Source organism: Gracilinanus agilis, chromosome 3 (genome assembly GCF_016433145.1).
Source record: "Gracilinanus agilis isolate LMUSP501 chromosome 3, AgileGrace, whole genome shotgun sequence".
Lineage (NCBI taxonomy): Eukaryota > Metazoa > Chordata > Mammalia > Didelphimorphia > Didelphidae > Gracilinanus > Gracilinanus agilis.
Genome location: NC_058132.1, coordinates 254,324,592 through 254,352,431, shown reverse-complemented (window position 1 = coordinate 254,352,431; position 27,840 = coordinate 254,324,592). Strand labels below are relative to the sequence as shown.

At 36.5% G+C, this 27,840-nt stretch overlaps 1 protein-coding gene across 1 annotated transcript in view; it reads right to left on the bottom strand.

Moving 5' to 3' along the window:
* Positions 1 to 27,840, bottom strand: part of ABCB11 (ATP binding cassette subfamily B member 11) — a 99,104-nt gene that overhangs the window by 34,955 nt on the left and 36,309 nt on the right. Inside the window, exons 10-17 of the mRNA XM_044669098.1 lie at positions 25,229 to 25,342; positions 22,640 to 22,750; positions 20,384 to 20,509; positions 16,291 to 16,494; positions 12,382 to 12,552; positions 11,531 to 11,546; positions 10,320 to 10,395; positions 4,580 to 4,679 (exon numbers count right to left, since the gene is read on the bottom strand). Of these exons, the coding sequence (XP_044525033.1) occupies positions 4,580 to 4,679; positions 10,320 to 10,395; positions 11,531 to 11,546; positions 12,382 to 12,552; positions 16,291 to 16,494; positions 20,384 to 20,509; positions 22,640 to 22,750; positions 25,229 to 25,342 (918 nt within the window). The remainder of the gene's footprint in view (positions 1 to 4,579; positions 4,680 to 10,319; positions 10,396 to 11,530; positions 11,547 to 12,381; positions 12,553 to 16,290; positions 16,495 to 20,383; positions 20,510 to 22,639; positions 22,751 to 25,228; positions 25,343 to 27,840) is intronic.

Here is a 27,840-nt window from a genome sequence, read left to right as displayed (position 1 = left end):
ATGTAGAAAGGCACCAATCCTCTGACACCAGAAGAGCTACACCTAAGGAAAACTTCATCTGAATTCCACAAAGGGAGAAAACAACTCACATTGCTTTGCAAGGCATCTTATCGACATGTATTTTCCTACTTATGTACCTTGTATCTTTATACCTTATTTTTGAACCCATTTTCTCCAGGAACTCTGTGCATGCAGGAGAAGAGTATACAGTAGCTTTAAGAAGAAGGTTTTTACCAGTTGTTTTTACTATGTCCACTTAGAAAATATCTTTTGCCAAGTGTTAATTGATGACATTGACTGATTATCTATAGGGATCACACTACTGAAGGCTCATGAGAAACTTACTCTCTCAGGGTTAGAACACTGAAAGTCATATCAACCACCCTCTTAGGGTGAGTCTTAGTCTACTAATTTAAGTGGAAGTGGTGAAGTGGATCCAGAGAATTGCTATATTTTTTTGTCACATGTTATGAGAGCACATGTTCTCCCCCATACATTCTTTAAATTGATAATGACTATCACAAATGTCAGCTTTTCTGAATCAGTCTGGTTTAGTATTATTGATGTGCTACTTGGATTTATGCTATCAAATACTAAAAAAAAAACTTTTCAAAATCCCATCTAAATATTCTCATTTCCTCTTCACTGTAATCTGAGATGTTGATGTTATTTGTGGTTGCCTGTTTCTTTATTAGATAAAATTTCTGGAAATTATGTTAAGTAAAGATTTTTAGTGAACTAAGACTCTTCAACTTTCTCACTTCTAATTTTAATAGTAATTCAATTTTCGCCCTTACTTTATCTATCCTGGATTTAGGGAAGAAGTTATTTCTTACAATTCCCTCATTAGTTTTTAATATATTTCTGTGACCTTGGAGCTATTGAACTGGGTAACAAAAACAAATAACCAGTAAGATATACTTATAGCAGATAAGATCTTATGGTTTGCCTGCTTTAGTTAAAGGTCAATGCTGTCTATGCTGAAGTATTTTCAATAATTGAGATATTGGCATTTCTGATCTATTATGATATATTTTGCCTTCTTATGGTACCAGACCACAATGGAGAACCACTTGTTTTGTTCTATTACATTTTAAACTGATCATCATGATAGTTTCAAGCAGGACCAGTCTGTAGCTTTATTTCCCTCCACTCCCCCATCACCTCATAGGCTATTTCTTTGACTTCTAGTAGCAGTTGCTTCATACTGATAGGGTATCACCAAAACCCAGTTCATCAGCTTTTCAGATTTCACAGCTACTTGCAGAGATCCCCTTGGCACATTAATCTAGCTGGAATTGTCTTCCTTTGCCATCTGCTATCTTTTCTAGCTCTCCCCCTTCACTAATTATAACACGGAACTTGAGGCATTTTTACTATTGTTGTACACATTTAACAATGGTTTGTACTCCTTGTTCCTATTTAAGAATGCAGATGAATGGAACGCCTTAAATTTCTATGCTTCTAAAAAGAATGAAACCAAACCCAAAGAATCTAAAACAATTAGACTCAGCTTCTTTATATTAATATGACTTAAAATTTTTTCTCATCAGCATCAGTGGCCTTTAAAAGGAAAAAAAAAGAGGGCATTCATCCCCAGAATTAACAATCAGGTGGTCTTGACTATATTTATATTTATTTTGTAGAAACAGATTTTCATTTTATTTTGAAGATCTAGATATTTCTAATTACAAATGGTTAAGGAACTCATTTGCTAAGGACAAATATCACATGATTGGTCATATTCTTCTTAACTTCCCTATTACTGTCAAAAGGCACAATCACTCTCCTAATCACCCAGGATCAGAACCTAGCACCATCTTTGACTCCTTACTTTCTCTCATCCCACATATCCAATTAGTTACCAAGTCTTAGATACCTCCTTTCCTCTGACACTGTCATCACTTCATCACCTCATGGTCAGATTATTCTAATAGCCCGCTAATTGGTCCCCCTGCTTCAAGTCTCTCCCCATTCCAATCTGCCTAGGCTGGACCATGTTCTTCCTAAGTACAAGACAGAGTCTTGACTGATCTTGAAGCTCTACTGTGAAATCTATAGACTTTTAAAATATGGGATTTTCTTTTTTCTTTCTGAATTGATCAACTGCTTTAAAAGCTATTTGGAAAAACCATTAAAAAGGCAAAAATTAAATCTGGATTTTCTTTAAAATTTGTGTTTTGACTTTGGTCAGAGGTTAATATGTTTTTCCTTTCAGAAATTCTTTAAATGAGGATCAATAAAATGAAATAATTCAGTGATTATCAGTGGGAGTGTCATAATGATCATGGAAGACTCTAGAACTGAGCAAAAGAAATGTAATATATAAAATGAGTAATATAATATGTTTCTCATAAACATTTTCCCTTATAAATGACACATCTTTCTTATAAGAAAACTGAGATCAATAAATTAAATTCAAACCTTGCTAGAAATTGAATAATCCTCTTTTTGTAAAAGGACTTTGCTTTAAAACAAAAGAAAACCATCCATGCTCCTTCCTTCTCCATCTTTGGTTCATAAATCATATTGTAATTCTTTCCGGTGGAATTTCATAATGGGTCACAATTGTTTACAATTACTCAGGGCAAAATCTAAATTCCTGTAACCAAAATGGAATCTGATATTTTGTTAAAAGAAAAAATGGAAAACAGATGGTTATCTTACTAAACATTATGTCATGAATTCTGCTGGCACATAAAATTATAATCTTTTATCAGTTCAGTTCAATTCCAACTTGACTTGATGAAATATCATAGACAATGTTTATTCTCCTCTACAGCAAGATTAAACAGTGTCCATAAAGCCCAGCATTTGAAGGCATTTATACATATGTGGAGATGCTTTTCTTGTATGTTTGGTCTTTTTATGCCATGGTTTTTGTGTTTTATGATTTATTTTAAATTTCTCCAAAAACTTGGAAAATTGTGTGTAAAGAAAGAGCTCTTAAAACAGGATCATAACTGCAAAGCTGGAAGGGACCTTAAAAGCCACTGAGTCTAATCCCTTATTTTACAGATTAGAAAACAGAGCCCTATGTTATGAGCAGTAGGGGGTTCAGGAGATGCTAGTGATGGTTGCTCAAATAGGAGAGAGAAACCCTAACCACAGCTAGATGTGAGCATAGGTTTTGTTCACACACCAGCTGGGCTAAGCCTCCTTTAAACTGAAGATTCTTTGCTAAACCACAAAGCCTTAGAAACCAATCCATCCAGGCAGTTGGTAGTAGAATCCAGGAAGTAGAATGTAGACTCCTGAATCCTTAGGTTGAAATAAAGGATTACACTGTCTTGGAAATGACTATAGCCAGTTAGAGATGTTACCTGGATCTGACTGCTTGAAACTAGTTACTGTTGGTTTTCAAAGATTATTTAGGCTTTAGCATCAAACTGGGTTTATTTGATATGAAACAGAGGGTAGGTAAAAGGGAGAAGGAAAATGGGTGAAGGTACCCTAAATGATCTTGCCTAATTATTTAAATTAAAATAATATTGTAGCACAAGTTGTTCCCTAAGGTGTAGAGTATGGGAAAACCTTGTGGGCCTCTCCCCAACTTTGTTGCTGTTTGCTGCTGAGCTCAAAGGCTATCAAGCCCCTGCTGTTGTTTCTTGGAGTTAGCTGTTCACTCTTGCTTGATTTAGGTTGTTGACTATGCCAATAAGGTATTGATTTGGTTAGCAATGAAGGTTGTCCCTACCTGTCTGCCTAATCCAATCTTCCAAACCTCCCAGGGGCCCAGTTTGCCACCACCTCCTCCCTAACCCAAGAAGATGAGAGAAAGAAGTAAAGTCCCCAGGGGTTTGTGGACCCCAATTTATACACTGTCCATAACTGTCACCTTGGCACACACCCTGGGATGCTTTGTCAGGTTCTGCGTTCCAAAGTGGCAAACTGCTATTTTTGTACCTACAGAAAATGGCTGCCCATTTCTGCATATCACACCTAGAGAGATTAAATAATTTGCCCAGGGTCACAGATGTAGCAAGGATTTGAACTCAGATCTCCCTGATTCCAAATTCAATGCCCTCTTCACTATATTATCCTCAAAATGACTTTAATTCAGATCTGATTAATTTAGGATGTTTTCATTTGGATTGGATTTAGGCTCAAGTTTACCTTTGTTTAACAAAGCCTTTCCTCAAAATAATGTGAATTGTATGAAGAAGTAGTGTAAATGATATAAATATGACTGTAGGAGGATATTTTAAACCACAAAAGAAGTTGTTTCCTAGCATTCCAAAGTATTTTAGAAGCACGATTACATATCAGCAATTAATTTACTAATTATAAGTAATTTTTATCAATTCTATTGCACAATGCTTCATTCCTTTAGCTTTCATTACCATTAAGTACTTCATCTAGTTTTCAATACAATTAAGTACTTTAAAATAGCAAAATTCTACTTTAAAACATATTTTATAACCTGATATGTTACTGCTTAAGCATAACCTTTCCCCAGTTAGTCTGAATTAGAACAGTTTATTGTAGCTAGTAAATCCATAAGCTTAGAGTCAAATAATATTTGAGTGATGTGGGTTATATTTATCCTCAATTTTCCCCAAGCATATTTATGTCTGACCTTGTCTTCTTCATAAGCAGGTATATTATCTAAAACAGCTAATGGAGGCTGCTGTATCAGGTTAGAAAGCTGAGACTTGGAACGCTGCCGCAGGGAAGCTCTGGAAATAGAAATATGAAAGAGATTTAAGTGTTATGAACAATTTGGAACAAGCTCACCTTATGCTCTGGTTTATACCACAAACATGATTTGAAGAAAAATATTTAATCTACAAAAATGTTGATCCAGCATTAGTAACTAAGGGTTTCCTGGCAAGGTTTGTGACAGAGAAGGTCATTAAGTGATCACTCCAGGATGCAGGCATTCACTTGAGTAGCCAGAGGGAAAACTGAGCCCATTAGTGATCTCTAAAGATGAATCAGAGAATCATGAAGGGTTAATGTAAGGAAAGACCTTGAAATGCTCTCTCTTCTTTTTTTAAAGGTGGAGAGCAGAACTTGAAGCAACTGCCCCAAAGGAGCATAGCCTTCGGGGTCAAAAGCTCACCTGTAGACAATCAGTATAGCCCCACTCCTTCCCCTACTCCACTTCTAAGACAAAGCTATTCTTGTCTTTCATGTCCACTCCCTTCAATTCATATGTTGCCCTTTCTTGATTTTTTAAATACATTTCAAGGCTTTCTTTGATTTCCTGTTGTGGAAATCTTACTGAATTTAGATTCCCAAGACCTGGAAATTAATGTCAACTTTGGAAAATTCCCCAGAGTTCCAGTTTCCTCATTTGAAAAATGTGGATAACATTACATAAGCCACTTATTCCATAGGATTATTATGAAGGAAATGTTTTGTGATCTTTGAAATAAGGTGTTTTGTTGTTTTGTTTTAATCACTAATGTTATTGTCATTCATTGTAATCTAGTGCTCTAATCTGCTTCAGGACTTCAGATGTCATAGACAATCTCTGCATCCTCTAATCTAATTAATGAGTTTACAATATAAACAGTTGGTGGGATACTTACACATATTGGCACACACATAGACATATACACTTTCAGACACAAGAAGTCATGCACTTTTGTTTCACTGATACTCAACCACCTCATTTTATTGAAAAGGAAAATAAAATCCATAGGGTTTACATGAGTTGCTCAAGGTCCCCTAATGAATTTAGGGGTAGAATCAGGATTTAAACTGAAATGCTTAGACTCTGAACCCAGCCTACTTTCCATTGAACAATGATACCTTCATATAAATTTTGAGAAGTGAAACCTTACCTATTATCTCAACCCAGGAAATCAGTTCTTCCCAGAACTGAAGACTGAATTGGAGTGGACCTATTGGCTTGGAGTAAGGATTGTCTTACACTCAAGAAAACAAAGGGAGATAGTGGTTTTTTTTTTACAAATCTAGGGTAAGCAGAACCCAGGGACTTTTAAATAAATCTATTATTTGTAGAACCTAAAAGGATAAAAACAGAGGTAAGTAAAATTACTTGGGTGTTAGGGCTTGCACCTATGGATTAATTTCATCAGTCATTCTAGTTATTTTTCCCCATATAATTCCTCTCTTCCCTCTAGGGAAAAGAACATGGTCCAACCAGATTGCATCACCTGATTTCCTCTGTATAAACATGTCCAGAGGCGTGGTGTAGGGTGGTATCCAGAGAAACATCCTGCAGGTCCCGCACACCAAACACTAGGGATTATTCTGTATATGGAATATTTTAGTAAAATCCAACCAAAGATCTTTTCTTTTCATACATGTTATTCAACGAAGAGACCAGTCCAAATTTAATTGGGATCAGAGAGTGGACACAAAGTTAGTGCAGCCCACAGATATCATTCCCTGTTGACTTGCCATGATGCCTGACTCCTTGCTCTATTTGTTCTTAGATTCCTGAGCACTGGAGTCCTTTCTTTAGACTGAATAGCCTGGGTAGACTCATTTTCTCCAGAATGAAGAAGTGACCTACAAGACAGGTAAGTTTCAACCTTTGGGAAGGCAGAGGATATTCCAGTGGGTGGTGGTGGCAGCAGTGTGGGACACTAGACTAGAAGCTGTTGCAATGGAACAAGTAAGAGGTGGTGCAATACCTTGCTAAGGGCAGAGGCTATGTGAGTAGAGAGGAGAAGATGAATAGAGTAGTGGTGGCCCAAGATAGAATTGACAATGTTCCTCTCCTTAGAAGCTTATAATGGCTCCCAATCCTGTCTCATGACAGATGTAATTGCAGGCTTTGAGGGCCCTTCTTAAATGTATCAATAAGAGTCTTAACTGCAGAACACTCATTTCAAGTCAAGATAAAATTCATCTGGATAGAGTTCACACACCTAATATTTTACTAGAGAGGGATTGAAATATTGCAGAGATGAGTCCAATATTTTAACACAAAGGCTAGTCCCTTTTCAGAGAGACTTTTCATGAGAGGCAAGGTAATACAATTGGAAAAAGACTTGGCTCTTGAGTCAGAGGTTCTGGGTGTCAGTCCTGCCTCAGAAAAGTTATTTAACTTCCTTAGAGTCTCAGTTTCTTCATCTATAAAATGAGGAGTTTAGACTAGACAGATTTTGAGGTTTCTTCAAAATGTCAGTTAAGGCCTCCTCACTCATTCCATTGTTTCAGCTAAAGAATAATAGTTCCTTCCTTATACATATATTTCTCTGTAGGTATCTCTTTCTAGTCATTGAAAAATTTGTGATTTTTGGAACTCGTCAAACAGAAAAAGTATATTCCATAATATGATTAGTTAATGCAAATAGTAAGCATTAAGCAGACAGCTTAAAATGTTTACTGAGCCTTTCATCTGAAGAACCCAAACCAGTATCTAAAAGTTCATTAATAATCCTACTTCTTTATTTCCACCAGCCTATTGATTTCTGAATGCTTAACCTAGGAGTGAAAATAGCATCCAGATTATTTTCCTTATTAAGAAAGGTAGGTAATTATCCTATCACATTTATGATTTTAAATTTCCATTATTAGGCAGTGTGGCATGGGAAGTAGAATCAGGCTTAGAGTCAGGAAGACTTGGCTTCCAATACTGACTTGAACCTAATGACACAAAACCCTGGCACCTCACTTGATCCTTCAGTGCTCCAGGAAACTCTTTCCGATCAGTCACACAAGAGATGTTGATCTGTCTTTTTAAGGAGAGTCTTAATGATATGAAAAGTCTAGAGTAACAATTTTTTTTAATTCCATTGGACCATTCCATTGGAATCAAAGCCATGTGTACATAATGGTAAGATCATTAGACTTAAGGTCAAATGGCCTGACTCTGGGCAAGCTGCTTAACTTGAGTTTAAATTTCTTCATTTGAAGACATGGGGCCAGTAAATACTTGTACTCTTAGAGAGCTAATATAAGGAAATGATTTTGTAATATTATATAAATGCTATTTAAATTTAAGATCTTTAGAAAACTGGAAGAAACCCATGGGTTTGATGATCAAGGAATGGCTGAACAAATTATAACATATTAATGTAATGAAAAATGTTTGTACAATAAGAAGGGACAAATATGAAGGATACAAAGAAATGCAGGAAGACTTAAGTGAAGTGCTGTAGAATAAAGAAGGCAGAATTAAAGCAACGATGTCCAGGACATTAAAGCTTTAAACCGTACTGAGACTCTTGGGAAACCTTACACACATTAACTATAATTATTTTTTTATGTGTCTTTATCTGAAAAATACAAAGATCAAAAGCAATCAGGAGAGGATATAGATGTATAGATTTTTTTTGTTATTATAATAGTTATTATACAAAAGGGAAGCTAAATGATTCAGTGGACAGTGAGCCAGGCCTAGAGATGGGAGGTCCTGAGTTCAAATATAACCTCAAATACTTCCTAGCTATGTGACCCTGAGCAAATCATAAGTCACTTAATCCTAATTGCCTAGTCTTTATGGCTCTTCTGCCTTGGAAATGATACTTAGCATTAATTCTGACAGAAGGTAAAGGATTTTAATTTTTAAAATTTATCACGTAGCTAAAAAAACAAATTGTAAGTAGTTTGTAACAGCTTATATGTGATATTTTTGTTGATTGATACGAAGTTTAAGATAAAATGTCTTTAACTTAACAGAACTTTAACACATATGGTAACTGAAAACTGCCAAGTATAACAATAGTTTTGACACTCGATATTTTTTATGACTTTCATTTTTCAGAGTACTTCAAGTTAAGTGAACATTTTATGAGAAGGTGACTTTTTCTAAATGAATCCTCAAAATGAAAAAAGAAAAAGAAAACCTTTCTTCAAAGAAAAGCAGTCATGTTCAGAATGCTAACTGAGTTGGAAGTTGAACTCAGTTTTAAGGAGAATATTTTTAATCAGAGCCTCTTGAAACTTTTTCATTAAACAATTAACAACTGGAATGAGACATTCTTATAAGTGAGTATCTTCTCAGGACACAGACTTCAATTAAATGTCCTAGAAATAGTAGAGACAAAGCAAGAGACATGCCCTGATATTTCATTAACTGTGCTATTAGAATCCAATCTTAACTTAAAAGAAAATCCTGAGTGACAGCATATTGATGACAAATGCAGCCTGTCTGAATTGTTTATACCCAGATCTCCATTATCATGAGCAAATTTAATTTAAATTTCTACTTTACCATTCAGGATTAGAGTTTGTCATTTTCCCAGGAAAAACACAGAACTATACCATTAGGGTGACCAAAGAAATAATGAATTGCTCAATAGATTTTTGGAAAACCTTTTTGACTGCCCCAACAAATATATTGCTCATTTAATTCAGTGAAAAACAGTATAAGATGGTTGGTTATTTTGGCAAAAGATTTTAAAATTTTATTTGTATCTGTCAGAGTATGGTGCTAAAGAGTGAAAATTTATGGGTTTGATTTCTACCTAGACAAGATGAAAATATATAACAATTGGCTTTGGGGACAAAAGACTAAAGACAATCACTTTTCCATCTATATCAGTTTCCTAGGCTTGACAAACTTTTGATCAGTCAAGATTCTCTCTCTGTCTCTCTCTCTGTCTCTCTGTCTCTCTGTCTCTCTGTCTCTCTGTCTCTCTCTCTCTCTCTCTCTCTCTCACACACACACACACACACACACACACAAAATCAAGAGTATCTCATCTCTTTCAGTTTAAAATTCAGCTCAGTTGGAGTCTCTTGTCTCTTACTGTACACCTCTCCTAATCCTCCCAGTTATTAGTCCTCTCTCTTACCTCTATCCCACATAAATTACTTTGTATTTACTTAACAGCATATATGCTATTTCCTGCCCCACCCCCATCCCTTGCTTCATCCTTGCAGAAGCTCCGTGGCAACAGAAATCATTTCATATTTATCATTGTAACCAGAGATCCTAGCACAGCACCCAGAACATTTATTGTAAGTTTTTGATGAACACTTCAGCTAAGTCTTGCACTAGCTTGAGAGGAAAGTCATCATAGACAATGTAATTATTTGCTGTGGCATAAATACATTTGGAATCCTCCTTAAAATTCTCTTAAAACACTGATATGTGACCATTAGAAATATACTGTTAACACTGTTTTAGAAGAACTTCTTCTGGCAGCTGGGGTGGAGGAGGAATAGGAGAAGGAGGAGAGAAAGAGGAAGAGGAAGAAGAAGAAGGAAGAAGAAGGAGGAAGAGGAGGAGGAGGAGGAGGAAGAAGAAGAAGAAGAAGGAGGAGGAAATGGAGGAGGAGGAGGAGAAATAGGAGGAGGAGGAGGAGGAGGAAGAGGAGGAGGAGGAGGAGAAGAGGAGGAGGAGGAGAAGTTTTGAAAACTTTCAATTGCACTATGAAGTTTAGGCTTACCGTAAACTGTCCTGGTAACCCCCTCTTTTGAAACTCTGTGTTTTCTCAAGACTGGCATCTTTGGACACATCATCTTCTGTACAAGATAGCAAGAATGAACTTAGCATATGGTGAAAACAACACAGATGATACAGAGAATGATTTATTTCAATATCAAAAATGGCAATTCCCATATACATGGCCATTCTGGGAATTATTACCACCACTGGGAAAAATATGATTTTGTCACTCATATAGGAGTCTGACTAGGTGGAACAGTGGATATAGCATTGNGGAAGGAAGGAAGGAAGGAAGGAAGGAAGGAAGGAAGGAAGGAAGGAAGGAAGGAAGGAAGGAAGGAAGGAAGGAAGGAAGGAAAACCAACCCTCCATGGTCTCTTGTAAGATCTGACTAGATTAGGTCATCATTATTTTTACTTCATAACATGACCAATGGAGGCCTCATGTTAGGAATTGGAGAAATGTCAGAGACACCATTTTTCAGTTAGCTTTTGCTCCTTTGCAGGCTTCTTCTAAAGTTACTCTCCATTTTGTAAGAGTTAATTTAGTTAAAATCAGGTCCGGTAAGCTCTAGGTACTCAACTCAGTCAGGTAAACCTGTGGTTTAACCTGTATATTATAGAATTCCTTTTCTTTCTTTAGGGTCTTTGACAACTATACTTAACATATGATCAAATGTCATTCAGATGGAGTGAGGGCATCAGTGTCGATGCATACATTAAATATTATATAATGCTGATTAATAAATATTAAATTTCTTTTTTAAAATAAGTGGAAGTTCTCATATTTTTTCCCATGCTCCAATGGATCACCTCTGTGGGGCATGAAACAGACCTGGTAGACCATTTTCATTGAATACTAGATTGGTCACTTTAAAAAATTTCAGTTCGATTTGACTCTCTTAGCAGTAACCAAGACCATGTAACTCTCAGCAATCCACTCTTCAAACTAAAAAAACATTAAGCCACACCTCACCTACCCATAAGCCTGTTATCATCTCTCTTCCTCCTTGATTAAACTGGCCAGTGAAATAAGAATGGTCAGCTTCCTGCAGATCTATGTTTGTAAGCCCTACTGTAAGATCATAAGCTCCTTGAAGGCAGGGATTCTGTAGTACAGTGCCTAGGCACTTAGTAAATGCTTGTAAATTAAACTGCTTGCCTATTTAGGCAGTCTGATAGAGCACTGATGAGACCTGGGTCTAAATCCTACCTTCGATATTTACTCCCTATATAGCCATGGAGAAGCCATATAATCTTTCTGAACCTCAGTTTCTATATCAATAAAATGAAGATAATAGCAGTATTGTTCAGCTATACCTGACTCTGTGACCCCATTTGGAGTTTTCTTGGCAAAGACATTGGAAAGGTTTGCCATTTCTTTCTCCAGCTCATTTTACAGAGGAAGAAATTGAGGTAAGCTGGGTTAAGTGACGTGTCTAGGGTCACACAGTTAATAAGTATCTGAAGCTGGATTTGAACTCAGGTCTTCCTGACTCCAGGCCCAGCACTGTCTACTTTGCCACTTAGCTGCCCAATAATAGCAGTAATATCTACTTTAAAGGATTTTTGTGAGAACCAAATGCGTAAAATGTTATTTTAAATGTCAGCAATTATTAAAATCAGCAAAAGAAATAAATAAAACAGGATATCCTTCCCTATTTTTCTCTATCATTATCTCCCCTAGTACTAGTTCTCATGAGCAAAAGATCTGTGTCCTCCTCTTCCTGGGCCCTCTGTAATCATTTCCTCATCTGATGCTTATAGGGGAGGGGGGATCAGAAGAGGGAGACGTCCAGGCAGTTTCTCCACCATCACTAGGGCTCCCAAGCTTAAAAGGGAGTAGCAGGGGGTCAGTCTAGTCTCTCTTCTGCTGGAACTGGGGGCTCTAGCTAGCTAGGCTTTCTTTGCTTAATCAGTAATCTAGAAGTAGGGAAAACCATCATGTTATAAATCTATACATGCCTACACAAATTTAGCTTATAGTCATCATAAGCTACAGAACATAAATATTTCCCAAAAAATTCTCCATATTTTGTAAATGAACTGAGCATTTCAACAGACCTTGTTGATTGTTTTCTGAACTATAGCTTCACTCTCATTGTCCAGGGCAGAAGTGGCCATGTCCAAAAGAAGGATCCTGGGGTTTCGGATCAAGGCTCGAGCAATAGCAATCCTTTGTTTTTGGCCCCCACTCATGTGGCCTCCACCTTCACCAACAAGGGTATCAAATTTCTAAGACAAAAAGATGACAGTTAAAATGAGAGGTATCATTTGGTATGTGATGATGGCCTAATAGATCTATTCTTGCATGCTGTGTACTTTTCAGACTTTAATTTTCCCAACTCTGACTTCCCTAGAACAAAAGAAAAATCTCCTTTCAAAAAAAACAGATGATGTTCTAATCAATATTTTGGGGCATGTGTAAGGTAAAGAAATTGATTCATGCTTTCATTCCCAAGCTTGCCAGGCTATACAAACACTCTTCACTTAGGCCAATATCAAATAAAACTCTACAGTGAAAGGAAAAAATTGATCAGCGTCCTGAAAAATCACCTTAGAAGATTCGGACACAAATCAGACCCTAGTGTCTTCTCTCTAGGTAGACAATTCAGTAAAACACACTTCTTACAATTTTTTTTGTTGTGATAGAAAAATGAGGAACCACATTGTCCCTTTCCTCATGATAAAATGAATTTTAATATAATTATATTCTTCCTTCAAAGCAGAGCATTTTCCTTCCATTTTGTCTGTGTATTCTGTTGTCCATCATATAGTAATTAGCATGTAGAGATAGACAAAGTATAGGACTGTGTTGGCAAGCCTATGGCGCGCGTGCCCAAGTATGCTGGAGTGGACTGCTCCCTTCACCCTCTCCACGGACACCAGAAGACATTTCTCACATCACCCACCCCTCTTCCCAACAGCCCAATGGGAGAGCTTCCTCCTCCATGTCTGAGGTAAGGTGGGGGGATCACATGCCATGTGAGGGTGCAATTTGGGCACTCGGTCTCTAAGTTCTCTAAAAGGTGCACCATTACTAGTATAGGATCTGGAGTCAGAAGACCTATGTTCAAATCCACCCTCAGTCACTTACTATCAATGTAACTATGGGCAAATAACTTCAGCTCGCCTCAATTTCCCCATTTATTAATGTGAATAATGATAATATTTGCCTCCTAGGGTTGGTATGAATATTTTTAAATGCTCTGCAAACATTGAAGTGCTAAATGCTAGCAATTGTCATTATTATTACTATTATTATTATTTGCTTTTAAAATACTTGTTCACTTGAGTTGAATTAATTAGCCAAAGAAATTTATTGAGTATGTACTCTGTATCTGCCTAGATTCACTGTACACTACAAATGGTTAGCACATTAGCCAAACTTTTATTTCATAGAAGGAATAGAAATATGCAATGCCATAAATGAAATTGAATAATGATGATTATATACCACATTGAGTTTTTCTACCTTCATATAAAAAAATGTGGCGGCTGCTATGGGAGTCAAGATACCAGTGACAAAAAATTTCCTCTAACCTATTTTTAAATCAATAACATATTATTTTAAATGTAATGCTCCCTTAAATAAGAAGACAAAAGTGGAAAGGAAAGCTATCATGAAGATGTAAATTATAGTATCTCTTTAACCATGATGGCCTAAGCTGTAATTAGTAACTTTGTCCCCAGGCCAAGTAGCCCAAATAATGCATGGAGCAAGAAGGATAATATTCCTCAAAATAATTATTTAAGAAGCAATCAATTGATTGGATGAGACCTCTTGGCATTACTCCTGGGGATGGGCACAGGGGTCCTAAGAAACTACAAAGCTACTACAAAAGTAATGAGAGAAGCAGGTTGGGTCTAAGATGTGAAGGTGCTCAGCTGTGGTGGAGTCATTTTTTTTTAAACTCTTAACTTCTGTGTATTGACTTATAGGTGGAAGAGTGGTAAGGGTGGGCAATGGGGGTCAAGTGACTTGCCCAGGGTCACACAGCTGGGAAGTATCTGAGGCCAGATTTGAACCTAGGACCTCCCATCTCTAGGCCTGGCTCTCAATCCACTGAGCTACCCAGCTGCCCCAAGGAGTCATTTTATAGTTCCTATTTGAATCAATTTTTTTCTTAAATAGGCACTAAACACAGTTGTTCTACTAAAGGATTATAAAAGCTACAAGAACCTCCTAAATTTCTGAGGCAAAGGTCTGGTTGCCATATATTTATTAGAGCTTTGAAATCAGCATTCTAAGCCTAGAACAACTGAACTACAAAAAGAATGTTAGACTTTAAATCACTATTACACAAGTTATTTTCAGATAACCAATGGCACTTCTGGGGATCTCCATTTTGACAAGTTACCAATGTCAGAGCTATGTTTCATGGTACAGGAATAAAATCATTTAAGTTTAGAAAAAAAGAAGCTTTTCAGAGCATAGTGGAAAATGTACTGGATTTGTGACAGACCTGAGTTCTAAGCCTGGCCTTCATACTAATTAGATGTGTGATTTTTAGTAATTCACTTTATATCTAGCAATCTAAATTTTTGTTAAACCCTTACCTTCTGTCTTAGAATTTATACTATGTATTGGTTCCAAAGCAGAAGAGCAATAAGGGATAGTCAATGGGGGTTAAGTGATTTGCCCAAGGTCACACAGCTAGGAAAGAAAGTCGTCTGAATTTTCTTGCCTTTAAAATAAGAGTTGGACTAGATGACCACTAAATTTCTTCCCCTCTTAATATTGTAAGAATTAATTCATTAAACAAACATTTAACAAAAAACTAATCTGTACAAGGCACTGGGGATACAAAGACAAAAATAAAACAGTCATTACTCTCAAGGAACTTATATTCTACCAGATAAATAATGTTTTGTTTTTTTTTTAATTTTTTTTTTTTTAATTTTTAACCCTTGTACTTTGGTGTATTGTCTCATAGGTGGAAGATTGGTAAGGATGGGCAATGGGGGTCAAGTGACTTGCCCAGGGTCACACAGCTGGGAAGTGGCTGAGGCCAGGTTTGAACCTAGGACCTCCTGTCTCTAGGCCTGACTCTCACTCCACTGAGCTACCCAGCTGCCCCTAAATAATGTTTTAAGAAAGAATTTTCACTCTTTCACAAGAGTTCTGTTGGAACCATAACATAGCAATGTCAAATAATTTCTCAAAGAGGGAGAACTATGAATGGAGTTATGTTCTCCCTCAAATGTTTGAAGGACAACCATTAAATCAATAAGGAAGATTGAAGTTTTTTAAAAGTTTTTACTTGGTATTCCTTCCACTCAATATTCCATGTCTTTTTTCTTTTCTTTTCTTTTCTTTTTTAAAATCCTTACCTTCTATCTTAGAATGAATAGTAAGTGTCAGTTCCAAGACAAAAGGGCTAGGCAATAGGGTTTAAGTGACTTGCCCAGGGTCACACACCTGGGAAGTGTGGGGGGTCAGATTTGAACACAGGACCTCCTGTCTCCCAGACTGGTTTCTATCCACTGAATTATAGAGTCATCTAGATGTCCCAGTTCCATTTCTTTTCACTGGCTGATCTTTAAGCTTAGAATGCTCTCCATCATTACCTCAGTCTTGTGGCTTCCTTGACTTCTTCCATAAGAGAACTTTCCCAGCCCCACGCAATACTAGTGCCTTCTCTCTGAGATTATCTTCCATTTTTCCTATATTGTATACATATAATTGTTTGCACATTGCCTCTTCCATTTGCCTGTGAGTTCTTTGAGAGCAGGGACTATTTTTGCCTGTCTTTGTAACCCAGTGTTTATCACAGTTCCTGTAAGATTAGTAATGCTTAATAAATGTCTATTGTCTTGACTTGTTCTTTATTTTCATTAACAATTTTCCTCCATGTTATTACTTTTGATTATTTATCTTAAGATATATAAGTGGGCACTCATGGCTGAAATGGAAAGAAAGACATTTACTGTTCTTCAAGTTTAGGTGAAGTAAATCATTAGGCAAAGTACCAGTGGCAAATTCATGATAAAGTTGTAGATGTTGGCTTCTTTGGCAGCTTTGATGATGTCTTCCATGGTTGCATCTTCTCTGCCGTAGCGAATGTTCTCTGCAATTGTGGTGGAGAACAGGACTGGCTCTTGTTCAACAATCCCGATATGGGATCGAAGCCATTGAATATTAAGAGAGCGAATATCATGTCCATCTAGAGTCACCTGCAGCATAGAAAAATAGAGTCATCACTGAGAATGACTCTAATGATGCAAGTCTTAACATCTTATCACAACCTGTCAGAAATATGCACGGGGCCGCAACAATTACTAATGAAAACATTTTCCCCATAAAGCACCATCCCAATGGCAATATGGGGAATGGGACCTCTTGGCAGATAGTGAATTCTTCATCACCAGAAATCTTCAAGGGGAAGATTAGATGACCATTAGTTGAATATATTGTAGAGGGGATTCCAAGCATCAAGCAGAGGCTTATTGATGTTTGTTTAGTTGTTTTTCTGTCATATATGACTCTTTGTGACCCCATTTGGTATTTTCTTGGCAAAGACAGGGGAATGGTTTGTCATTTCTTTCTCCAGTTCATTTTATAGATAAAAAAAAGGGAGGCAAACAGGGTTAAGTGACCTGCCCAGGATCACATAGCTAGTAAATATCTGAGACCAGATTTGAACTCAGGAAGATGAATCTTCCTGACTCCAGATCTGGTACTCTACACTGCACTCACTAACTACCTCAGGTTAGATCAGATGATCTCTAAGGTCTCTCCTAATCAAATTATTTCAAGGAGTCAATCAAATAATGAGTCTGTCACTAAGGCGATTTAGCTCTAGCTTCAATTAAATAAATACTAAGTACCTGCCAAGTATAAGACTCTTCAGAATTGTTTGTTTCAAAACTTAGACAGTGTAATCACCATCTAATTAGACACATTTATTCTGGTATTGGACAAGGTTTTTGTTTGTTTGTTTTTATTCCATTAAAGCAAAAATCATCTAAATTTACACTGGCAAAACAAGCGAAATGGCTGTGACTCATCTCAGTCACTAAAGAATGAAATAAATATTTAAAAAGAATTAAAAGTAAGTATCACACGGAGGGTAGTACAGAACATGTTGGTAATAATAAATAACAAATAAGGAATTTCTTATAGCTAGAGTAAGGTATATCAACAGGAAAATATATGAATATAGAAGTTATTCTGGATACAAAGCAATAGCAATAGACAACGAGGGAGCTACAGCAAATATTCCTCTGGTTTCTTTATGATATCAAGAGAAACCGAGGATGGTTTCAAATACTTTGGCTCAGGAACTTATGGGAAGACAAGAGGAGAGAGGTTCACAACAGGGGTAGGCATAGATGAGTTGTTATCTTCCTCCTGGAAGGAATATTCACATTGATGAGAATACACATGCATTTGAGGAGCAAGGGATTTTGAATATCTATTACTTTAAACTTATTTCCACTTAAGGAATTGGTAAGTAGTCAAAATGTGAATGACAAAACCACAGCATTTGTAAGCAGCTATCACCATACTGGGGCATGAATTTCACAGTCAATTTTACTTTTCAATAGTACATACAAAGAGAGCTTGCTACTGGACACCAGTGTAATCAGAAAGTGAGACCACAAGTTAAAGGACTATCTGCGAAAATGGCGTCCACTTTATGTACAGTGAATTGTGGGTGCTATTTAGATAAAAGGAATGAGAGCTGTGAAAAATGTATGAGAGAGACATCATCTGTGAAAAATGAGAAATCACTTTTGTTGCTGACTTCTTTTCTATTTGTCAAAATAATGCATTTCTCCAGAGTGTGACAGCACACGTAATTTCAAGGAGTCATCAATAATGTATGTTCGAATGTGTTTGTCACCCAGAAATCAGAAAGGACTATGTCATCCAACATGACTTTCTCCTTCTGTCTAGGCTTTCAGTCAGTTAGCCTGGAGAGAGTCCTGGAATTCATGTCAAATGAGAATCAGTTGAATAGGCTGAAAATAATAAGGTTGGAGAAAAGAAACCTTAGAGAGGAACATGATAGCTTTCCTTCATGTATTTGAAGGGCAGCCATGGGAAAGAGAGATTAGACTTGGTCTGCTTCACCCAGGTTGCCAAATTAGGAGCAATGAGTAGAAATTGATAAAGAGGGTAACTTAGTTTTGAAGTAAAAAAAGTTTCTCATCATTATAGTTCTCAAAAAAAAAGGGGAGGGGGGTAAGACTGAATGTGGAGATGGTAGCAAGCTTTCTCCAGAGATCTTCAAGAAGACTCTGGGTAGCTGGAAAGTCCTACATGAACTGATTCATTACAAAATGAAATAAGCAGAACCAGGAAAACTTTGTACACAGTAACAGCAATATTGTGGAACTATCAAATGTGATAGACCTTGCTGCTAACAGTGGTATAATGATTAAGAACAATTCTGAGGGACTTATGAAAAAAAAAAAAGCTATCCACCTTTAGAGAAAGGACTGTTGGAATAAGAAAGCAGATGGAAGCATATGATTTATCAATTGTTTATTTGGGCATATGTTTTAGGGCTTTGGTTTTATGGGATTGTTCACTTACAAAAATGAATACTATAGAAAGATGTTTTGCATAATAATTCATGTATAACCCAGATTGAATTGCTTGCCAGCTCTGGGAGAGGGAAGGGCAGAAGGGAAGGAGACAATTTGGAGTATATAACTTCAAAAAACTCTTGTGGAAATTTATTAAAGTTAATTTTTTTTAAAAAGAAGACTCTGGGTAAATAATGATAGGATTCTTGTTCAGGTTTGTCCTGTGTTAAATATTTACTGAGAGTTCTTTCTAACTCTGAAAATCTATGGTTCTATAATCTTGAAATATATTAAGGCTAAATTTGGAGAATTTCATAAACTTTGGAGGAAGATATCCACTAGTAATAATTAAGAATCATCCTTCAATCTGTAATTCAACCTTTTATTTAAATTCTATATAAACTGTTATATAGCTGTTGTTGTTCAGCCATTTTGGTCATGTAAGATTCTTTGCAATCCTATTTAGGGGTTTTCTTGGCAAAGATACTAGAGTAATTTGATATTTCCTTCAACAGCTCATTTTACAAATGAGAAAACTGAGGCAAACAGGATTAAGAGACTTGCCCAGGGTCTTATAGCTAATAAGTATCCGAAGCCAGATTTGAATTCAGATCTTCCTGACTATAGATCTGGTGCTGTATCCACTGCAGGACCTAGCTGTCCTATATAAACTTAATCCTGTACTTCTGGGGTCCCTGGACTTTTGATTTACTTCACTGATGTTAGAGGCTCCAACTGATATCTAGAAAACACCCTCTACCAAATACAGCTCACTAACTGTCTTACAATTTGTAACCTTAGAGATTTTCATGAGATATCTCACAGTAAACACTTGCCTGATGTTACCCACCTGATATATCAGAAGGGAAGACCAGAACCCAGATCTTCCCGAATGAAAAACCAACTCTCTATCTGCCACCTTATGCTGCCTCTAACTGTGAACACCTTAGGTTTAACTTTCCTGTCTACATTTTGAGCCTCTGTAGTTAGCCAAATGATTTCTACAAAAAAGAAACATGACAAAAACACTGACAGCACAATGTTAGAGGAGCTTAGACTTCAAATGAAGTGGTCAATGTTTTAGGCTTTGTTGATACAGATAACTGGCTGGATCATTTCAACTGAATTGACTGTCAAATAAATTTGTCCAAATTGAATCCAAAGAATTAGTTAAGGGGTCAGATAGGTGACTCGGTGAATTGAGTCAGGTCCTGGGTTCAAAATCGGCCTCAGATACTTCACAGATAGGTGAACTTGGGCAAGTCACTTAACCACTATTACCAAGCCCTTATCACCATTCTGCCTTAGAATTAATATATAGTATTGATTCTAAAACAGAAGGTAAGGATTAAAAAAAAAGAATTAGTTATAACAGGTTGTTCTAATTCAACCAGTTTAGCAAAAATGCTTGAATCAAGGTGAATGTAGCCTTGGTCCCTATGTAGACTTGAACTATTGTAGTCAAGCACGCAAGTCAACATCTGGAGCATTTTTCCATACACAGAAGGGATCTCCTGGAGAAACTCACCATGCCTTCACTGGGATCATAGAATCTCTGAATTAGTTGTATTGCTGTGCTTTTTCCGGCCCCACTGGGTCCCACCAGAGTTGTCGTCTCTCCAGATTTTATTACCATGCTAAGGTTATCTAAAATCTGGAGAAAAATCAAACATAGTTCAGCTTTACAATTAATAGTACATGAATGACATAGGATGAAGCAAAGGGGTGCTAAAGGCAATTTATTTGCACTCTTGCATATATATAGATATGTACGTATCTATACACACATATATATGCAGGGAGAAGGAGAAGGGACTGGATTGTGTGATGTTTGGGTTTAATCTAATTGTTTTCTTACCTAACTGATGGGTGCTATTGGTGCATAAAAATATTTATTTACATCAGGAGAGTAATAAGTTATGCTGTTATTGCTGATGCATGAAATTAATGTTTTTAAGAAAAGATTTCTGTTCTACTAAAGCTTCAAAATGAGGCAAATATTTTTAAACAGACAAAATATTAAGAAGACAAATTCCCATAGAGACATAATTTCCTAATTTGCAGGTTGTTGGTACATATTAAGGCATTTGTGTACTTTAGTCATGATACATTTTAAAGTTAGATTCTGGGGGCAGCTGGATAGCTCAGTGGATTGAGAGCCAGGCCTAGAGACAGGAGGTCCTAGGTTCAAATCCGGCCTCAGACACTTCCCAGCTGTGTGACCCTGGGCAAGTCACTTGACCCCCATTGCCTACCCTTATCACTCTTCCACCTATAAGTCAATACACAGAAGTTAAGGGTTTAAAAAAATAAATAAATAAATAAAGTTAGATTCTGATTAATGTCTCCATTGAAGAAAGAGCAAAATCATAATTACATTTATGTTAAACTGACAACTTAAATTGAGGGGAGAAAAAATTTTAATATCCTTGATTATAACCCTCAACAAATGGAAACATTTGGATATTTCAAAATATAGTTAATTTTCATCAATATTTCATTTCATACCAGAGAAATAATCCCATCAAGTAGATAGATAGATAGATAGATAGATAGATAGATAGATAGATAGATAGACAGACAGACAGATAGACAGATATTCTAATAACTTCAATCAAAGAGTGTTTGGACAAATAAGCAACCAATTTTGGGGGTAAAAGTCTAAACAGAAATATAATTACTGAATTTCCTTTCAAAAGCTTTTATTGACAGACCACAATGAAGTTGCTCTTTCATTACTAGTATCTGATTTTTAATCATTATTTATTTATATGTACCTAGAGTTACACAACATTCAAACAAATCTTTTAGCTTTTCATATGATCATTTCTAAGACTATCGTGTAAACTACAGACTGGTGGCAATAGTGTATATGTCTACATAGCCCATATAACCGGTGTTTGATTATGTCTATACTTGTATCCATATCTATAATGATAACTTTCTTTTTATCTTGCCCAATGTTTCCCACACAGTTGGAGCTAAATGCATGGATGCCTGCCAGGTCAAGCCAATAAAAGAAAATTTAATATAGGAGTAAGAAGAAAAGTTTAGCTAGAACTCCTCTAGCAATAAAGAGGGATCAAGTTTAGCTGGTATAACTGGAAAGCACCTTGGTTTCCTTGGAGTGTCATTGACTTGAAGACTCTTGCTGTGTAAGGTCAGTGAAACTACACATTTTCCTCATTGGAGGGTCCTGGACCATCCCTATCTGTGTATGGGAGTACAATATCTCAGCGACACTTGCCCTTCACTGGAGCTTTGACCTGGAAGCCCTTGTGAACCTGTCCAACCAATAAAAAAAATCCCACCAACGGCCATAGATGCATCTCTGCCACCTTACCTGCCCAACAAGTCAGCATAATAGCACTTTACTGGAATCCCAGGGAAGTTGAGATGAAGCTTTGCTCTCGCATTGTCTCAGAACACTGGGTGCCTCACATGGTCATGTGTCAATAAGTGACATGACTTGTGTGACTGGTTTCAGCAATCTCCCCGTGAGATTGACTGATTCCAAAGGGCTGGTAGTCCTACCCAAGGTAGGGTAGCTCTACCCAAGGCACGTGCACAGAATGGGGAACATAGAAGAATGTTGTAAGTCAGTAACCAAGAGGGATTACACAATTGTTAAGATCGTTTCCAGAAACTTAACCAAGAAATCACCCCACTCTCAAAAGCTATAAGACTTCAAAAGAACCAGCCTCATTGTGGAATCACAATTATTAATCAAATGAGAAGATTGTAATATGTTAATAAATAATATTTGTCACCAGAGGATAATTACCTTCACCTCAGGTCTGGAAGGATAATGGAAGGTCACGTTGTGAAATTGAATTTCTCCTTTGACTCTATCCAGTTTGTAACCATCTTCTGACATACAGTCAATGATTGGTTTCTGAAGCAGAATGAGCAGAGTTAAATAACCAAAAAGAAAGAGCTTCAATGTTTATTCCAAACCTCAAACTGACTTTGGATTTTCTATTTGAAAAAATTCTGTCTTTCGAGCAGAGCTCATTTCTAGCTTTGTTCCAACCACAAGAAAGTCCACTTCAATAGCCCTAGTTATCAAAAAGGAACATTTGCCAGGGTCTTTCCTCTATGAGCACGCAGGCTAAATAGCCTGCCAATTGCTTTCATTTTAATTTCTTGTTATTTCCTGTTATTAATTATTGATGGTGGTATAGCAGAAAAATATTGTGGTTCCTGAATGTAGATCAGTGATTCCCAAAGTGGGTGCTACTTCCCCCTGGTGGGTGCTGCAGTGATCCAGGAAAGCGGTGATGGCCACAGGTGCATTTATCTTTCCTATTAATTGCTATTAAAATTTTTTGAAAAATTAATTTCCAGGGGGCTAAGTAATATTTTTTCTGGAAAGGGGGGTGGTAGACCAAAAAAGTTTGAGAACCACCGATGTAGATTGAAACATTTTTTCATTTGCTTATTTTTCATGCTTTCTTTCTTGTTTTGTTTTTGTTTGTTTTTTGCAACATGGCTAATATGAAAATGTGTTTTTCATGACTTCACATGTATAATGGGTATCATTGTCTGGAATTTTTTAATGAATGTTTAAAATGATTAATTTTTTTCAAAGAAAAAACACTGGAATTCAAATTAAATGTCCTCAACTAAAAGTAGGCAAGGGTTAATAGACATTGTTGTTAAGAGTCTCTGGTTTGGGGGCAGCTAGGTGGCACAGAGGATAAAGCACAGGCCCAGAGTTGGGAAGACTTGGGTTCAAATATGGCCTTAGACATTTCCTAGCTGTGTGACCTTGGGCAAGTCACTTAACACCATTGCCTATTTCCTGTTTATTGGAGTTGTCACTAGGACAGAAAATAAAGGTTAAAAAATAAAAAATAAAATCTTTGGTTTTACTCTTACTTCAATATGAAGCAACAAGATAGCATATGGGGCAAAATGCTGGTTTTAGTGTCAAGAAGATCCAAGTTTTGAGTCTTGGGTCAAATATTAACTCTGTAACCCTAAACTGAGCAAATCATTTGTGAGCAACAGATGAGATAATATATTTCTCCCTGTCTCCTGTTTGCTTCCCTATTGCCTACAAACATATTCATCTTTCCCCAGTCATCAAAAACAACAAAATTCTCACTGATCCTTGCTAGTTATTGTCCCATATCTCTTTTTTGTGACTATCCTCCTTGAAAAGGTCATCCTTCCATGCCTCCACTTCCTCCCCTCCTGTGCTCTTCTTAACCCTCTGAAGTCTGGCTTCCAATTTCATATTTGACTAAAATTGCTCTCTCCGGAGCTACCAAAGATCTCTTAAGGGACAAATGTAATGACTTCTGCTCAATTTTCATTCATTTTGACCTCTCTTTAGCTTTTGACACTGTTGATCACCTTCTTCTTGATATTCTTTCTTGTCCTGACCTGTCTGACCACTTATGAATCTTCTTTGCTAGTTCAACATCCAGGTTGTTCCTACTAACAGCAGATATCTCCAAAGCTCTGTCCTAGGAACTGCCTTTGCTCTTCCTACATATTATTTCATTTGGCAATCTCATCAGCTCCCATGGACTCAATTCCAGGATCTCCTTATTCACACTCCTCACCTCTTCCTGACTTCCAGCTTGCCTATTGGACGTATCAAACTGGATGTCTCATAGACATTTTTAATTCAATATTTCCCAGACTGTGTCAGGTGCTAGGGAGAAAAAGACAAAAAGATACAGTCCTTGCCCTATCTCTGCTTCCTGGCTTCTCTGTTTTCCTTTAAGTCTGGACTAAAATATATTTCTATAAGAAGCATTTCCAAATTCCCTTTAATGTTAGTGCTATATATATAATCTTGTTTATACAAAGTTGTTTGAATATTGTTTCCCCCTTAGACTACAAATTCCTTGAGAGGAGAGTCTGGTGCTTTTGTTTTGTTTTGTTGTTGGTTTTTTTTTTCACTTTTTTATATGGCTAGCACTTTGCCTGGTACCTAGTAAGGATTGAATAATTTAATAAATGTGTGATTGTCTGATACTAGCTACATTAGCATAGTAAGTCACGTAGCTTCTCCCAGCCTCAATTTCCTTACCAGCAAAAAAAGGGATACCACTTCCCTCAGGATCAAATAAAATACATCTAAAACACTTTGCCAGTATCAAAAGGACTATATAAATATTTGTTACCTATGCATATATATGCATATATATATTTAAAATTTTAACTCATACTTTGCTTTAGTAACAACTCTTAAGACAAAATAGCAAGAGCTAGGCAAACTAGTTTAAGTGTCTTGTCCAGGGTCATACAGCTTAGAAGTGTCTAAGGCCAGATTTGAACCAAGTCTGGTCCTGGCACTCTATCCTCTTTACAACGGTTTTTAAACAATTTAGTGGTCCGTCAGTTGCGTAAGACATACCCGGTCTATTGTCTCAAAGATGTTAGAAGCTGCAGCTCTCCCCGTGGCAAAAATTTCCAGACAAGGTGATGCTTGACCAAGGTTTAAAGCTCCTACTAAGACTCCAAAGAAAACCTGAAATGTGAAAAATGTATTATAATACTTATCCATATATATTTGGGCTTTCTACAGTCTTGAAAAATAAGATCAATTGAACCATTAGTAAAAATTCTAAGATTGCTTCTGATACCCAGCTCTGGCAGTCAGAAAGATGTATGATAGCCTCTAGGACACTATAAGGGCACGTCTTGTTCTTACTTTAAAATTTCACAACTTTCTCTAGTAATAATTTTGCAAAACAGATATAAGGTTGCCTCCATCAGAGATCATCTGAGACTGTCTAGGCAGGGCTCAGATAGACATATCATTCTCTGGAATGTTGGGACGCTATTTTGGCAAGCAATATGAATGGTTATAAAAATATGATTCCTGTGAAAGATTTGGCACTTAAATCATATCTGTAAGTACTTTTCTAAAGGCAGTTTAAAGGAGAGGAATTAAATAAATTCAGTTCAGTTCAGCATTAATTCATTAATTCTAATAACAGTATCATCTCTAGAGATTTTGATATTCATTTTCCCACTACACCACCCTCCCACCCCCCAAAATTACTAAGGATTGGAATCTATTTTGCCATTCAATTAGTATTTTTTCTTTAAAAAATTTTATTGGGGACAGTTAGATGACTCAGTGGATAGAGAGCCAGGCCTACAGAGATCCAAGGTTCTGGATTCAAATTTGGCCTCTGACACTCTCTAGCTATCTGACCCAGGGCAAATCACTTAATCCCAATTGCCTCTAGTCCTTACCACTCTTCTGCCTTGGAACAGATGCTTAATTCTAAGACAAAAGGTAATGATTTTAAAAAAAATTTTATTGATGTGGTCTTTTATTACAAACATTTATTTTTTTTTATTTCCATTCCATTAGAGGCCTTTTATAACAAAGAAAAATTATTACACAAAATTAACAATACAGTACCTTCATCTATTCTACATCTGTAGCTGCCTCTCAATGTATTTTTAATTTTTTTAATTAACAGAAATCTATTTTCTCTCCTTCCTGCCCCAACTCCACTAAAGAGAAAAGAAAAATTCCTTTTAATGCTTGTGCTTAGTCAAGAAAAATAAATTCTTTCCTTTGCCATATGTAAATATATATGTATGTATATGCACATGTATGTATACATTCAGGTGTATGTGTACATATACATCTCATCCTCTGTCTCAAGGTAGTTAGCATGTTTCATCATTGATCCTTTGACATCATGGATAGTCATTGCATTGATCATAGTTTTAAAAGCTGTTTGTATTTACAGTGGCGTTGTTATAGTACAAATTATTCTCCTGGGTTGCTCATTTCATTCTTCATCATTTGATAAAAGACTTCAATATTGTTCATTTTTATGATATTGATGTTATAGCATACATTGTTCTTCTGGTCTTGTTTACTTTGCTTGGCATCTATTCATTTAAATATTTGCATGCCTCTTTGAAATTATCCGGTTTTACATGTGTTATTATAGCACAATAGTATTCCATCACATTCATGTACTACAACTTATTCATTTCTCAACTAATGGCATTGTGGAACGAGCATAAGATTTTAAATCACAGGATCTGGATTTCCAAGGACTAGTCATCTGGCAATGGGCAGGTCATCGTACATCTTAGGTTTCAATTTCCTCATTAGTAAGATGAGGAAGGTTGAATTAGATGACATCAACATCTCTTACAATTCTAAATCTATGATTCTCTGATGGTTATGAATATCATGAAGCTTTTGAAATTAACTTCATTGGAAGCTTGATTTGATTAAACACTAAATTGTTCCTAGATATCAAGCTGCCTTTTTTATTTATTCTTCTAGAGCATAGTTGTTCACTCACAACTTTAACAAAATTAGAGGTAATATTAAGAGATAAATTTGGTCATCATCATCATCATCATTACATGGTGCTTTGGGGCTTGCAAAGTGTTTGACATGCATTGTCCCATTCGATCTTCACACAACCTAATGTTATAAGGTGGGTGCAAGGAATAATAATAGGCAGGTGGGCATTAAGTGATCTGTCCAGGGACACACAGTTAACAAGTATCTGAGGAAGTATTTGAAGCCAGGTCTTCTTGACTTCAAGTTTAGTACTCTAGCTGCTGCCAGATTACCCATCTTCTCCTCCCTCTCCCCAGGACAACATTACAAGGATGGAAAAAGCTAAGAATAAGAGCTTGATGATTAGTCATTAGAATATCAGACATAGAAGGAGCACATCATCTTGGAAGAGATCTCCTATTAAAACCAGTATTCATGCCAGAGATACCTACTATGTTTTTTATTCTTTGGTAGAATATCAAATGTAATCAGTCGTGGAAGGAACTGCTTCTATTGTTTAAAAATCAGAGGATAAATGGTTCATATATTTGTTTTTCAAGTGGAGAAGTCAGTGACCTTAAAGGTCTACTATGTATTCATTACTGCAAATGATGTTTATCAGATACTTTGGATTCAGGTACACAATGAAACTAGTTTTTAAAATTCTGTTCGCTTTTCTGTTGCAGTGTGTTTATAGAAAA